The sequence below is a fragment of the Pelecanus crispus genome, chromosome 20, assembly GCF_030463565.1.
Source record: "Pelecanus crispus isolate bPelCri1 chromosome 20, bPelCri1.pri, whole genome shotgun sequence".
In the NCBI taxonomy this organism is placed as follows: Eukaryota; Metazoa; Chordata; class Aves; order Pelecaniformes; family Pelecanidae; genus Pelecanus; species Pelecanus crispus.
The window spans coordinates 1,289,883-1,305,293 of NC_134662.1; the positions used below are offsets into that span (position 1 = coordinate 1,289,883).

Below are 15,411 nucleotides of genomic sequence, written 5' to 3' on the forward strand. Positions count from 1 at the left end.
GATAAACTCATTTTGTCACCGTATTTGTCTGTCTGATCAAGTAAGTGTAAAAAGGAAACGGGGTCACCCAAATTGCAGGTTCACAAAAGCCAGACTGAACCCTTCAGAAATACTGGCACGAAAAAACATGGCCTGTCCCCTGAGACACTGTAATTCTCTTTGACATCTACAGACAAGACCCTGCAATAGCAGCATGGCCATAACTATGTGTTTTCATCAGGAATTATACCTGATCCTTCAGAACCAGGTACCTGGGGTTGTCCTGCAAGGCTTCTAACCTATTCTACAGGACCCCAAAACATTCCCACCGCAGCTGTTCCCTGTAGCACCTCTCTGGTATGGACCATCAAAACCAGGTTTTTAAAATCTGATCTTCACATCCTAATCCAGCAACCAAGACTTTCTAGTATTCTGTACCTTATTGAGCCTACTGCATCTCATGAGAAATGTGAGACATCTCTGGTTTGAGCCAAGCCTTTGGTTTTACAAAGATCTAGTAAGCACTGAGACAGAAATGTCACCTGAAAGAAACATCTATATTCCATCAAATTAAAGGATGAAAAAGCAAAATGTATCCACAGTTTTTCTAAACTCCCCAAGGATTAAGAGGCCAAAACCTCTCTTGAAACAGGTATCTTCAAGAGAGAGCTTCAAAGGAGGATACGCTGGATGACGTGATAAGGAAACCAGTTGCTCATACTTTTTGCATAGAGAAAGTACTGGCCGATTACTTCTTGTTAGAATTTAGTTTCCACTTCCAAAAGTTTCCTTTCGGTCTTTACTAGTAGGATGCATGGACTATTGTTTAGGAACAAAAGCATCACGAATACATACACAATTTTTGCTTGACTTCAGCTATTTATGCCAAGTATTTATTGACTGTTAGAATGGTGCAGACCATATGCTGCTTCTGGTATCAGCTCCTGATATCTTAGCAGGATTTTTTTTCCTCTTTCCCAACTCAAGCAGCAGTGCTTTGCTCACATAAATTGCCTGGTAACTATTTTCGGAGCAACTATCAAAGGAAGCTGGGATCAGATGTTCCCCTGAAAGAGATGGTTTTGTACCACTACTGAAACAATACCCTGCATTTCCTTCTTATTTAGCAAAGAACAAGAGATGGAAAAATAGGGAAGCAGTCAGATGACAGTGATGCCAAAAGCCTCCAAGAAAAGTTTAAAAAAAAAAAAAAAGAAAAAGACAGCTAGTGAACTCTCAGCAGTGTGCTGCTGACACAGTTGCAATTGCCAGCATGCTTGTAGTGATTACTGATGCAAAGTCATATTTAGGGTGTCATTTGTTGGAAGTCTGAACACCCATTTAAACGCTGTGATAGAACAGCAACTCCCATTTAGTTTGCAAATTAAACTTACATGAAATAAGGCAGGAGAGAATGACAGGAAATTGGAAACTACTACAGACCCTCTCCTGTGGGACAGGATAGTGTGAAGTTAAGAGGCGACGGGACACAGTAAGAGGACTTCACTATACTACACAGTTTTAACTTGGGCGAAATCCCCTGAATGCTTCTGAATCTCTCCTTGTACACAGAAAAGAAGTATTTGTTGAAGTGATAAATGAATGATGATAAACCAGTGAAAACATCTGGAATAGACAGCCAGAAAGCACACTTGGGGGGACTGGAGTTGATTGGTTGCTTTGTCACAGCCACCATTTTACAGACCATCGTGCTTCTCAAAAGATGGTAGAGTGAACAGGACTGGCAGGAAAGGCAAGGCTGAATGCATTAATAGCAAAAAACCCACTTACGTTCACTGCCCACAAGCTCAAAAAAGGAGGGAGGCTGCTCACTCTGCCAAGGCCTATCTACACGGCTTTAAGAATGCCATAGGCAGTTTCAGAAATACCAGCAACAGCATTTCTTAGACAGTGCTGAAGGTAATGAACGGAGACGGGCTGCTAGTTCAGCCGCTCTTCAGTGGCAGCGCGCAGAGTTGCTGACGCAGACTTCTTCGGGCTGTGCAAGACTGCAGATCCTACTGCAGGGAGAAGAGGAACAAGTGTGAACACAAGGCAAGGTCAGCTAGGGATGGGATGATACAAGCAGGCAGCAAGGAATGGCCTCTAGAATTTGAAAATAAACTTCGGGACTGGTAGAGGTTCACACAAAAAAAGGAGACACTGCAATAAAACCGCCACTCTTCCCATTTTCACATTTGCTCTGCCTTCTGGCAACTGAACATAAACACTAGACCTGCAAGTTGCCCAGGCCAAGTCTCTAGTCATGCACAGTATCCTTACACAGCCTTTACCTGATAGAAGAATCCTTTTCAGGTTTCCTACCAAAGAACACCTGCAGGGTTACATCGGTCTGTGGCACATAGTTTCTGTGCGACAGATTTATTGTAGTGCTCATTTCACAACACTTTTTCTTCTACTCATCTCTCAAAGGAGTAACTTAGAACTCTTAAAGAGGAACTACAGTTCTTTAAAACAACACTCTTTGAAAGCTGGACACTTTGTGCAATACTTAGCAAAAAAATAACAGAAAATAAAAAACAAAACAAAATTTGAGCAAAACAAAATCAAATTTAATGTTCGTAAATGCAAAAGTAAAAACAAACAAAAAACACAAAAAAGCAAAAGAAAATTAACAGAAACAGAACAACTCAAAGTTTCAAGGCAGTCTGCAGAAAACTTGGGGGATTAACCTTTAAATCTACAAATCAAAGGGGTTTTTGTTAATATCTAACTTGCAAGTAGTAAGTACTTTTCTGCTGAGTGTTCAATAAGTAAAGCTAGTTGTCAAAACAAAATCCTATTAAAATAGAAAAATCTAGCACTCATTAGAAGGGATGCGAGAAATACAATGCTCAAATGTTTATAACTGGTTTTTCTTTACAAAATAGAACTACCAAAGGAATTCAAACTATAATGATCTTTGAAAATAAGTATCTTGCTGCATTATAATGTACCAGTAAGTAGTGCACCATGCATTAAATATTTGGACAGAAGAGATTCAGTTTGATAAAGTAGCAACATATATTCACACTCTCTTTCTGGAGTTTCATTTTGACTCTGAAATCTTCCCGGAGTTTCTTTGAAACTCTTTGGTCCATTCCTATTAGAAAGTGGGCTTTAAAAGTAATGTTTCTAAAACCTTTCAATTTGACAGCTTGGCCACTGGTTCAGTGTGCAACTTACCTCATCAATGGTGTTAAAAGTTATGCTGGCATGCTACTACTTACAAGACCTTGACTTTAAAAAGCCTAATCCTCAACTATATATGTAGTCATGAATATTAATTGATCAATTTACTGTCAACTAAAACATTAGTATTTCTCAACTTTTCTTCCATACTACCGACACTAGGGTAGAGAAGGTCAGGGGAATGGGTAGGAAAAACAATAACATGAAAAACAAGAAAATTAATGAATTCAGCCTGATATTTTTCAGAAAATTCCAGTTTTTGCAGACAACATTCAATGGAACAAATGTTAGTCTCATAAGTGAAAGCATGCTTCAATTTTACCACCATCCAGAGGGTCTAGTTAATGCAATCTACTTAAGATTTCAGGGGATTTTTAACATGTTTTAAATGAAATAACTTAAAGGAACTTAAAATTGGTCTAACATTGTGGGATTTCAAACATTTGAACATGTCAGTTGCATCCCAGAATATAAAACCTTTTTCACTTCTCATTTAGACTAAGACAAACACTTGTGAAAATTGGCGCAAAATGAGTTTTACACTAACAAAAATGTTTCAACTTCTGTCACTCAATTATCTATTCCATACAAAAAGCACGAGCAAGTTATTTGTGGGACTTGTTGGTTTTGAAGGAAACCTGTAAGATTTTGTCCCCCAGGCGGTAGCCATTAAGACTTGCTATGGCCATTGCAGCTTCTTCATAGTTTGTCATGGTCACAAAACCAAAACCTTTGCACTTGTTGGTGTTGAAATCTCGAATAACTTTCACATTGGTAACCGCACCAAAGGGGCCAAACATCTGCCAGAGGATTCCCTCATCAGCATCTTGACCAAGGTTGTAGATGAAGATACACCAGCCAGAAGATGCGTTTCCTGGAACATTTACACCAGAAAGCCCACTCATGTGATCTACACCCATAGGAGAGAACCTAGCAAATAAAAAGCACAATATTTCATGTAAAAGTTCAATTCAATTAAGCAAATTAATTTGAATGGGAAGCAACTGAGAATGAATATTTTCTACATGGACATCAAAACCGCCAGAAAGAAATGTTTCCCCATTCAAATTGACAATCAAATTGACAGCTGCCAGGAAAAAAAAGTTAAGTATTCCAACTACCTTATCAATAGGGATCTATCCTTCAAAATAGGTAGGCAACAGAACAGTTGCAAGGAAAGATCACATGATCACCTTCACAGGGGACCTGGATCAATCTTTGAAACTCAGCTAGGCTGTTAAGAGTGCTCCATGGCATCAGCGCAGAATTGCTCCAGTGTGGGTAACAGGCAACACCTCCCCAGAGGCCCCAGCTTGCTTCAAGCCACCCTCAGGGATCTCCCACTTATTTCGCTCAAGGAGTCTGCATCCCATATCCTCCTTTTCTTGCCTCTAAAATAGCACGTTGGGAAGTCTTAAGTCAAAGGGTTTCTTTGGGTTTTGCTGGGGGGGGGGGGGGGGGGGGGGAAGGAAGGGATGTTTTGTTTTTAGGAGTGGAGATTGTGTGTATTAATTTAAATTTCTTTTTCTGTGGAACAGAACAAAACCTACTCCCTTTTCCACCATAAGGCAGCAGGTGCAGGCAAACATTCCCAATACCAGCAGGCTACTAAATAAGCCACAGTCATGCATACTCACAGCTATTAGGCAGCTAAGGAAACATTAGCACTTCCTCAGTCAATTCTCAGTAGCTGAGATGCCCCACATTTCTAGCTACAGAATTAAATCTCAGGTTTTTATTCCTTAATACCAGTTATGCAGATATTCTGACTGCAGTAGCTTTCAAACATCAAAACAGCAAACACATTTCAATACAGTTTTACAATTTCAGTATGCATGTATGGTTTTCTTCTTACTAATTTTACACCAACTTCATACTAAGAAAACTTATCTGCCTTACCGAATTGTATTTTTTATATCACCTACCCACTCTTCCTAAACCCTGCCTCCTGCATAGTACCCCAGCAGTATTTATGCATAACAAAAAGGAAAAAACCCTCTCCTTTTTATGTCTTGCTTTGTATTATTTTCTTTTCTCCTACAACCCACATCTCTAATTCCCCTTTATTCTATTTCTGGTCTCCATCCCAGAAATTCAAAGCTTCAGAATATTTTAATGCAGTATTATGGTTGCACAGCTAAGCACTCAAAGGTCAGGAAATGTGAAAGTTAAGGTAAAAAAAACTCAATTTGATCCCTTGTGCTTATGTATTACTTAAAAATGTGAGGTCACGTGATTGTAGAAATATAATTATACTATACCAGGGGTTCCCAAACTGTGGTGTACCACTGGTGGCATGCAAACCACTTAAAAGCGGTACACGTGCTGCTCTCTGCCAAGAACATGGCGGTGGCAGTTCCTGATTCTCTGCTGACCTGGAGAAAACAGGGAACGGATGTCTGGGCAGTGAACGCTGCATTAAGTGCCAAACACTTCCCCACTGACTTTTTCTTGCCCTGCATAAAGATAGGAGCTGCTGCTGTCTCTACGTAGGAGGTCGGGCTCAAGGCAACATGTATCAGAAGGAAGGGGAGCAGAGCTGCAGCAGCACACGCATACACACGGGGAAGTCAGCTCACGTTCAGTGTGGCACTTCAGCTGATGCACTCATACAAGAGAACCACTCAGTCACCATCTCCCCCACCCCAGGCTCATTTCCTTGGACACCCGAGCAGGGGGAGTCGTGGTGGTACAGACCCCTTCCCCTCCATCACACCCTAGCTGCTGCTGACCGCCTGGAGTCAGCCAGAGCCGAGCTGGCTCCGCCTGGCTGCCGCCCCGCTGGCCACCTGGTGCTGGTGTTCCTAGAGCACGGTGCGGACACACCTGAGCTCGTGCTGCACATACTCACTGCCGCTGCCACTGTTGGCCAGCCCCAAGCAAATCCAAGTTTGGGAATCCTTGTACTATAGTAAAACTGAAAAAGCAGTTAAGAGTATCAGAATGTGAATTAGACGCACTAATTCGTGTGATCTGATGATTATGTGACATATCTACTATTTCTTTTGCTTTTATGTAAAAATGTTCCTGTGTTTGTATGCTTTATACGCTTACTTTTTCTGACAGACACCTTCAGCTCTGTAGCTTCTTTCCATTTGAGTAATGATCTGGTAGGATGTATTTAATATCTAGAAAGTTTTCATCTCAACAGATCACCAGTCTTGGGTTCCTGCTCACATGTATGGGGAGCAGAAAATCACTAAGCTCAGAATTGCGTAATGTTGGTTCCAGCAGTCAGTGTTGCTCTGAACATGCTTGCTATAAAGCCTCAGGCTCTGCCCACAAGCCCAGATCAATAGTACACCAAGGACGGGAAACACCTGTAGAAGAGCAGCTGGGGGTTAAACACAGGGAGACAACAAATCTAAATGCATATTAGAGGCAAAATAATTTAAAATAGCAAGTACCTCTGTTCTTTGGATACAGTAATTTTCAAACAGATTCTCCTCTCTTCCTGCTTTGACTCACAAAAATGTTACAGGTTTAAAAAAAAAAAAACCAAAAACAAACCCACAGGGTAAAAACATCCCTAAAAGACTTGGAAAGACATTTCAAAAAAACAACTATACGAAATATTACCTTGCACATAATATCCCTCCTACCCAGATGTAACATGATTCTAAAGTAAAGCTATACTTTGCAAGTTCACATAAAAAAAAAAAAACCCTTTCACAAAAGCTTCTGGATGGTTGAAAAGCAACCATCAAAAAAGAAACTGGCAAAAATGACAGTAAGTGTAGTACAGGATTAGACCGATGTGGAAGGCCAAATTTATGGTTAGACTTGCATCCACCTGGAAGCATCATGCAGGATGTGTGGTAGGCGTGAGAGCACTCACACGGTGAGTGGAACAGGCTCCTGCTGCAATTCAGCTGACCTGATAAATCTCTATGCTTATCCTGGAGCGAAGGCCTGACAAGAGGGACACAAGATCTCTTGGTTAGCTTGGGATAACAGCCTGTATGTAGCCAGGCACAGAGTAGCTGACACATAATACCTCTTTGTCCTACAGGAAAAGATTATTTTGACCACACAAATTTAAGATGACTCTTAAGTAGTTATACTTATTAAGGATGTTTAGAAGATGTCTGATTTGGGTAAACAACACTAAAGCCCACAGAGATCCAAGATGGTTCAGAGAAAATTTTTTTAAAATTCCACTAATGCTGTAATTTGAACAATCTCGGTGTTATCATACTTAACTGCTGGTGTCGTCATTTTTGTTGCATTTATTTTTATACTGTCTCTTCCACACTGCTTTTTCAATCCTCCCTAAGCATCTGTAGACGTTATCTATGGATGGTTCTTTCAAGTCATGCTAACCTCAAAAGTCCAGCATCTTGCAACATTAAGTATGAACACAGTATTTTTTTTAATTGTAATCTTTTTCACTTTATAGGCTTCTCATTTATATGAATGACCTTTTGCTCTACTGTTATGAGACAGACTGGTTCATTTAATAGATTCTGGGATTATTTTAACACACTAGAGGACAATCTCAGAAGTGACACTCAAACTAAAACAATTTATTTTTAGTTCTATGAAAGGCCTATAAATTCTTTTTGCTGAATTCTTTTCACTGCAATCTGAGAACAGCTATATACAGCATCACAGGTGGGAGCAATCCCACAACCTACCTAATGCTAATAAGCAGTAGTATTATTTGTACTATTAGCCTATGTTGCTTTCATGCATGAGCTTGGCATCTTTTCATTTTTGAATAGTTCCACAAAGAGCAGGAGTTCAACTACGCTGTCATGTCCACTGTTTTCCCCAGAAGCAACTTTTTCTCCCATACCCTGATACAAATAGGAATGATCTGCTGTGTACAAAACAAGCCTTGTTGAGTATTCAGTGATACAAGCTTTAAGCCTGAAATAACAGGGTATGAAATCCAACAGCCACATATCAGAGAGCAGAAGCAATCAAAATAAGGAGTTTCAGTACCGCATTCTTCTAGAACTTTGATGAAATACTACTCTGGATGAAATGTTTTCTTCTGTGGCATTCTCAGAGACAACTTGCATCCAAATTACAAATGGCTTAAAAGTTAAAGATTTAAACAGCTTCATTGGAGTGAAACAAAACAGATGTGTGGGAGCTGTCTGAGCAATAATGTCAGTGACAGGGTTAAACACTCTAGAGACTTCTCGCATTTCCCCTTGATCAAAGAATTATCAAGAAATAACAATTCCCCTTCAGGCATTTTGGACCTGGCTCATGGACTCTGATATCAATAGAAGTATGCCCATTAAAATAAGTGGGAACTGGCTCCAACCCTGACTAAGTCTGAAAGCAAAACCAGCTAAACTGGGAAGATTTTCGAGATTTGAAAAAACATTCTTCTAGCATAAAGCTCTAGTGAACTGTAAAAGCACAGGACTTCCAGGGACTTCAGCCAGCCTTCTCAAGCTTCGGGAGCTGAACTCCTTAATTTCATCAGAGTTCAACACCTAAAGATGTTTAAGTAATTTAAGTAAACAAATTTTATACTCAAAAGAAACCCTCGCCCCAGATGTTTTATCTATTCTCCAAACACAATCCCATGCTGCAGGGTCATTGCTTCTGGATGGAAACAGAGCACGCTTTGGCCATGTCTGAGAACTAGCAGGCCAACCCAGCTCTCAGTGGGACAAGGCATTAAGACCAGTTCCTGATATGAGCCACAAATACCACAGCAACTACAAAGAATTAACAGAACATTAAACAAAGGATTGAGTGATACCGGTAGGAAATTAATAATTACAAATCAGAGATACTAAAGGCTTAATCCTGGATTTACAGGGATATGACAGAATGAGAGGAAGTGTAATCAAAATGTCAGTTTAAATATTCAACCTCTACATAGCAGAGACCACAACTGTAATTTATACAGACTGTGAGCTCTTTGGAAGTCAGATTATCCTTTCATCATGTTTGGTTCACTACACAAACCGAACAAGACTCAGTCCAAGCTAAGGTTCCTAAGCTTTACCACAGTATGAATAATTGTAACTCATTAAGTTCAGGATCCTTTAATGAAGACTCACTAGAAAGAGTTGCAGTTAACACCAAAGGTGGGAAGAAAAATAAGAAGGGCTGTGGGATGGTCCATGCGTTGTGCAGACGTGTACATATGTGCATGCATGCACGTGAGATTGAGGGAAGGAAGTTTTATAATAAGTGTTAAAGTTCTTGCAAGTCTGTGACAAGACACGAAGAGAGATGGACAGTTCTTGTCTTCAAGTCAACCAGTGAATCTTGTCTCCACAGCGTATTCATAACAGCATGGCTTAACCCAGAATTGCTCTATTACTGCCTCTGCCAATCCATAGTACCTAAAAATCTTCAGCTCTTTCTCCATCAGCAAGCCTACAACTAGGAGCACAAGTTGGCCAAAATGTGTTGATAAATGAGCACTGGGCACAGACGAGTGGACATAGTTATCACAGAAGCAGGAGTGGAACAGAAAGAGACAGAACATTTTCTTTTGTCTTACCCCCACTTGTAAAAACTCATGCCTGTAGAAACATAGGAAATGCACACAAATAACATTAATGCTGCTCTTAATGGTACAATAACAGAACAGTGAACAAACTGAAGTGGAACTGAACAATAACGAGGATGATGGTTCATCTAGCTTGGAGGTGTCACCAAGGTTAAGTCGCCCTACACCCTGTGTCAAAACCACTTCCATGAGGAAGGGAAAGAAAAAAAAAAAAAAAAAGACAGGTCATTGTCTGAAGGGAACAGAAGGCCCAACAGACCAGACCCACTTCTTAGGGAAGTCTGCTGCCCCCCTAGGGCCCAGGTTAAAGATGTGAAGAGAAAGCTTCCTACCCTGGTAGGGCCCTCAGATTATTATCCGCTATTGATTTTTCAGGTAGGCAGCAATGAAGTTGCTACAAGAAGTCCGAGGGCAATCAAGAAAGATTTCAGGGCCTGGTTAAGGGATCAGGAGCACAAGTAGTGTTCTCCTCTACCCTTCCAGTTGCAGGGAATGATGAGGGAAGAAACAGGAAGAGAAAGCTGACCAATACCTGGCTCCGAGCCTGGTGTCACCAACAGAATTTTGGGGTGTTTTTTATCATGGATCAGTCTACACAACACCAGGCCTGCTGGCAACAGGTGGGATACACCTGTCTCAAAGGGGGAAAAGGATCTTTGCACAGCAGTTAGCAGGGCTCAATGAAAGAACTTTAAACTAAATTTGAAGGGGAAAAAGGGATAAAACCAGGCTCACTAGAGATAAGCCTGGGGGCAGCATGCCGATGTTTGAGGGACGGTGTGCTAGTGAGATCCTTCGGTCTGCCGTCTCAGTGGAGGCAGGGGATGGAGATCTATGTAGCAGCAAAGATGCAAGGGTTATTGATGTGTTAGAAACCACGGAAGCACCTGAGAACAGTCACATAGGAATTAGGGCTTCTCCTCAAAAAAGGTGGTGGAATCAATAGCCCAACTGAAGTGCATCTATACAAACTGCACGCAGCACGGGCAGTAAACAGGAGGAGCTGGAAGCCATTGCGCAGCAGGAAAACTATGATACAGGTGCCATCATGGAAACCTGGTGGGATGACTCGCACAACTGGAGTGCTGCACTGGATGGCTATAAACTCTTCAGAAGGGACAGGCAAGGAAGGAGAGGCGGTGGGGTAGCCCTGTGTGTGAGGGAGTGTTTTGACTGTCTAGAGCTTGATGATGGTGATGGGAGGGTTGAGTGTTGATGGGTCAGAATCAGGGGGAAGGCCAACAAGGCAAACAGCGCTGTGGGAGTCTGTTATAGACCGCCCAACCAGGACAAAGAGACAGATGAAATATTCTATAATGATCACTAGCCCATGTTCTCGTGGGGTACTTCAACTTACCAGACGTCTGCCAAAAATACAATACAGCAGAGAGGAAACAGTCTAGGAGGGTCCTAGAGTGCATGGAACATAACTTCCTGACGCACCTGGTGAGGGTGCCAACTAGGGAAGGCACCCGCTGGACCTGTTGTTTGCGAACACAGAAGGACTTCTGGATGATGTGAGGCTGTCTTGGGCACAATGATCATGAAATGATATAGTTTTCGATTCTCAGAGAAGTAAGGAAGGGGGTTAGCAGAACTACCACCTTCGACTTCCAGAGGGCAGACTTTGGCCTGTTTAGGGGCCTGGTTGACAGAGTCCCTTGGGAGGCAGTCCTGAAGGGCAAAGGAGTCCAAGAAGGCTGGACATTCTTCAAGAAGGAAACCTTAAAGGTGCAGGAGCAGGCTGTCCCCCTGTGCTGAAAGATGAGCCAGTGGCAAAGACGACCAGCCTGGCTGAACACAGAGCTTTGGCTGGAACTCAGGAAAAAAAGGAGAGTTTATGACCTTCAGAAGAAGGGGCATGCAACTCAGGAGGACTACAAGGATGTCATGAGGTTATACAGGTCAAAAATTAGAAGGGCCAAAGCCCAACTAGAAGTTAAGTGGCTACTGCCATAAAAGACAATAAAAAGTGTTTCTATAAGTACATTGGCAACAAAAGGAGGGCTAAAGAAAATCTCCATCCTTTATTGGATGCAGGGTGAAACGTAGTGACAAAGGATGAGGAAAAGGCTGAGGTACTTAATGCCTTCTTTGCCTCAGTCTTTAATAGTAAGACCAGTTGTTCTCTAGGTGTCCAGCACCCTGAGCTGGAAGACGGGGATGGGGAGCGGAATGAAGCCCCCATAATCCAAGGGGAAATGTTTAGCGATCTGCTACACCACTTAGACACACACAAGTCCATGGGGCCGGATGGGATCTGCCCAAGGGTACTCAGGGAGCTGGCAGAAGTGCTCACCAAGCCACTTTCCATCATTTATCAGCAGTCCTGGCTAACCGGGGAAGTCCCACTTGACTGGAGGTTAGCAAACAAGACACCCATCTACAAGAAGGGCCGGAAGGAGGATCCAGGGAACTACAGGCCTGTCAGTCTGACCTCAGTGCAAGGGGAAGGTTATGGAGCAGATCATCTTGAGTGCCATCATGTGGCACATACAGGACAACGAGGTGATCATGCCCAGTCAGCACGGGTTTATGAAAGGCAGGTCCTGCTTGACTAACCTGATCTCCTTCTATGACACAGTGACCCACTTAGTGGATGAGGAAAGGCTGTGGATGTTGTCTACCTAGACTTTAGTAAAGCCTTTGACACCATTTCCCACAGCATTCTCCTGGAGAAACTGGCTGCTCATGGCTTGGATGGGTGTACTGTTTGCTGTGTAAAAAAAAAATGGCTGGATGGCCAGGCCCAAAGAGTTGTGGTGAATGAAGTTAAATCCAGTTGGCAGACAGTCACAAGTGGTGTTCCCCAGGGCTCAGTATTGGGGCCAGTTCTGTTTAATATCTTTATAAATGATCTGGACGAGGGGATCGAGTGCACCCTCCGTTGGTTTGCAGATGACACCAAGTTGGGCAGGAGTGTTGATGTGCTTGAGGGTAGGAAGGATCTACAGAGGGATCTGGCCAGGCTGGACCGATGGGCCGAGGCCAGCTGTATGAGGTTTAACAAGGCCAAGTGCCGGGTCCTGAACTTGGGTCACAACAACCCCATGCAACGCTACAGGCTTGGGGAAGAGTGGCTGGGAAGCTGCCTGGCCAAAAAGGACCTGGGGGTGTTGGTTGACAGCCAGCTGAACATGAGCCAGCAGTGTGCCCAGGTGGCCAAGAAGGCCAACAGCATCCTGGCTTGTATCAGGAATAGTGTGGCCAGCAGGAGCAGGGAGGTGATTGTCCCACTGTACTCCGCGCTGGTGAGGCCGCCCCTGGAACACCGTGTTTAGTTTTGGGCCCCTCAGTACAAGAAAAACATTGAGGTGCTGGAGTGTGTCCAAAGAAGAGCAATGAAGCTGGTGAAGGGTCTAGAGAACAAGTCCTGTGAGGAGCAGCTGAGGGAACTGGGGTTGTTTAGCTTGGAGAAAAGGAGACTCAGGGGAGAGTGTATCACTCCCTACAACTACCTGAAAGGTAGTGAGGTGGGGGTCAGTCTTTTTTCCCAAGGAACAAATGACAAGACGAGAGGAAACAGCCTCCAGTTGCACCAGGGGAGGTTTAAATTTGGTATTAGGAAAAATTTCTTCACCAAAAGGGTTGTCAAGCATTGGAACAGGCTGCCCAGGGAAGTAGTTGAGTCACCATCCCTGGAGGTATTAAAGACCGTAGATGTGGCGCTTAGGGGCATGGTTTAGTAGTGGACTTGGTAGTGTTAGGTTAATGGTTGGAATCGATGATCTTAAAGGCCTTTTCCAACCTAAATGATTCTATGATACTATGATTCTAACTGGTCATTAAAATTTAGTTTCACCTGCTACTATTAACATAAATACATTAAGCATTTTTACTATTACTGAGTGATCATTACAGGAAAGTATTAAAGTTATTTGGTATCTTAATTATGGATGTGAATATTATTTGTACTGCTTATTCTGATGCATCTTAATTCTGCTATAAATTTTAAGGGGACAAATGACGATGAAAACGTCCAATTACATCAAGAATGAAAACGTGAGACATAAGCCTCAAGATTTTACGAGGACCAAGACTCATCAAAGCCCTGGCTGACACAAAAGACAGATGTGTAAGTTTTCTAATAGTTCACCTAACCGCCAACAATGTAGAATTTCACTCCTCGGTGTGGCTGAGAAGGTTTGGGTGTGGAAATCTGGATGAGTGTTGCAGGGAAACAAAATCTTGTTTGAGGAGCTGCCTGCATTACACTTGCCTGGGCTACAGTTTAAAAGAATCAGAGAACGACTGAGGTTGGCAGGGATCTCCAGAAATCCTCTAGTAAACCTCCCTGCTCAAAGCAGGGGCACCTAGAGCAGGCCCATTCCAACCAGGTTTTGAGCATCTCCAAGGATGAACGCTCCACAGTCTCTTTGGGCAACCTGTTCAATCACCCTTACTGTAAAACAACAGATGACTATAAAGTACTAATTCTCACTGGAGACACATTACCCCTAACTGTTCTTAAAATGCTAAACTAAAGCATTATGGAAAGGTCACAGCTATACTGGAACAGTAGTACTGCAAGAAGCTATTTGAGTTTGTAGTCCAACTTTGCTGAGCTAACTGGATACCTCACAGGAGAAAAAATTCTCAGAGGGAAACACTACTCTCAGAAACTCTCCTGAACACTTCTCATAACAAAGCTGATTACTTGTCTGCAAGACAGCAAATATAATGCGTTTTCTACAGCACATTCCAACTATCAACACCCTCCTTTAAGCAACTAAGGCAATTCATATTCAGAGCAACTAAGGCGATTCTCAAAGGCAAAATACATAATGTCTTCCACAGCTCTGGAAGCAGACAATACGTTGCAGTTACTTAATAATCTTACTGAACTTATGAGGACTGAAGGAAAGACAGAACACTGCACAGCTCAAGATGTAGGAAGAAATCCCACAGAATCTCTTAATCAGACATAAGGTTTTCCTATTTTACTATGACACCTCCCTGCTGGAACCAATGGTTCAGAGCTTTAATTAAGTTGCCAAATTATATCTGCATTCAGAGATACGGACTACAGAATGGGGATCTGTTGAGACAGGCATCTACCAATACCCATCTGGAATCTGCTACTTCCTATCATCTCACTGTATATTCAGTTGTAGAAACAGACACTGTAGTGTATGTACCTTTACATAATTAACTTCAATATAAATTTAACAAGTAAGATTTTACTTTAATCATATTTTAATTACACAATTTATTTACATAACACTGCAGGACATAGTGCACTATGTATTCATTCACACATGCTGCAATGAAGATATTACTGCACAGCTGCAAGAGTACAGTTTCCTAGATGGACACGGGAATAGTAGTACAGCCTTAAATGCATTGTTCTTCCTAACCTACCTGAATCTTTGCGCCTGGTGATGCACTGGCCCTCCAAACCGTCTAGCTGGTGAATGACACAGCTGCGATAACAGTGCCACATTTTTGTTCTGGTTAGGATTGGCTGCAAACTTCACTGTAATGGGTTCGGAGGAACCTGGGGGTTTGTGACCATTGAAATTTGTAATTGCCTCTTCTGCTTCTGACCTTTTGTCAAACCGGATAAATGCGACCCCTCTGGACAAACCTTTTAACCAAACCAATAAAAAAAAATAAAAAATTGAAGTTCAGGATAAACTCAAAATAACTTTGAAAGCAAAAAACGGAAAAAGTTAAATATTTCTACGGTCACAGCTTTCAAGTTCTCTACATTTACTAATGTTTCTTCAGCAGCTAGAGGATAAAGTACAAAA

General features: G+C 42.2%; 1 protein-coding gene across 3 annotated transcripts in view; it reads right to left on the minus strand.

Moving 5' to 3' along the window:
- Positions 1-2,615: 2,615 nt before the first annotated feature.
- ELAVL1 (ELAV like RNA binding protein 1) overlaps positions 2,616-15,411 on the minus strand; it is a 46,096-nt gene continuing 33,300 nt past the window's right edge. The window contains exons 5-7 of one of the 3 annotated variants that reach the window (XM_075723477.1): positions 15,020-15,245; positions 13,461-13,463; positions 2,616-4,101 (exon numbers count right to left, since the gene is read on the minus strand). In XM_075723477.1, coding sequence (XP_075579592.1) covers positions 3,777-4,101; positions 13,461-13,463; positions 15,020-15,245 — 554 coding nt within the window. In that variant the 3' untranslated portion in view covers positions 2,616-3,776. Of the gene's footprint in view, positions 4,102-5,110; positions 5,547-13,460; positions 13,464-15,019; positions 15,246-15,411 lie in introns of those variants that run through there. The other 2 variants (XM_075723476.1, XM_075723478.1) reach the window with 2 other exon arrangements.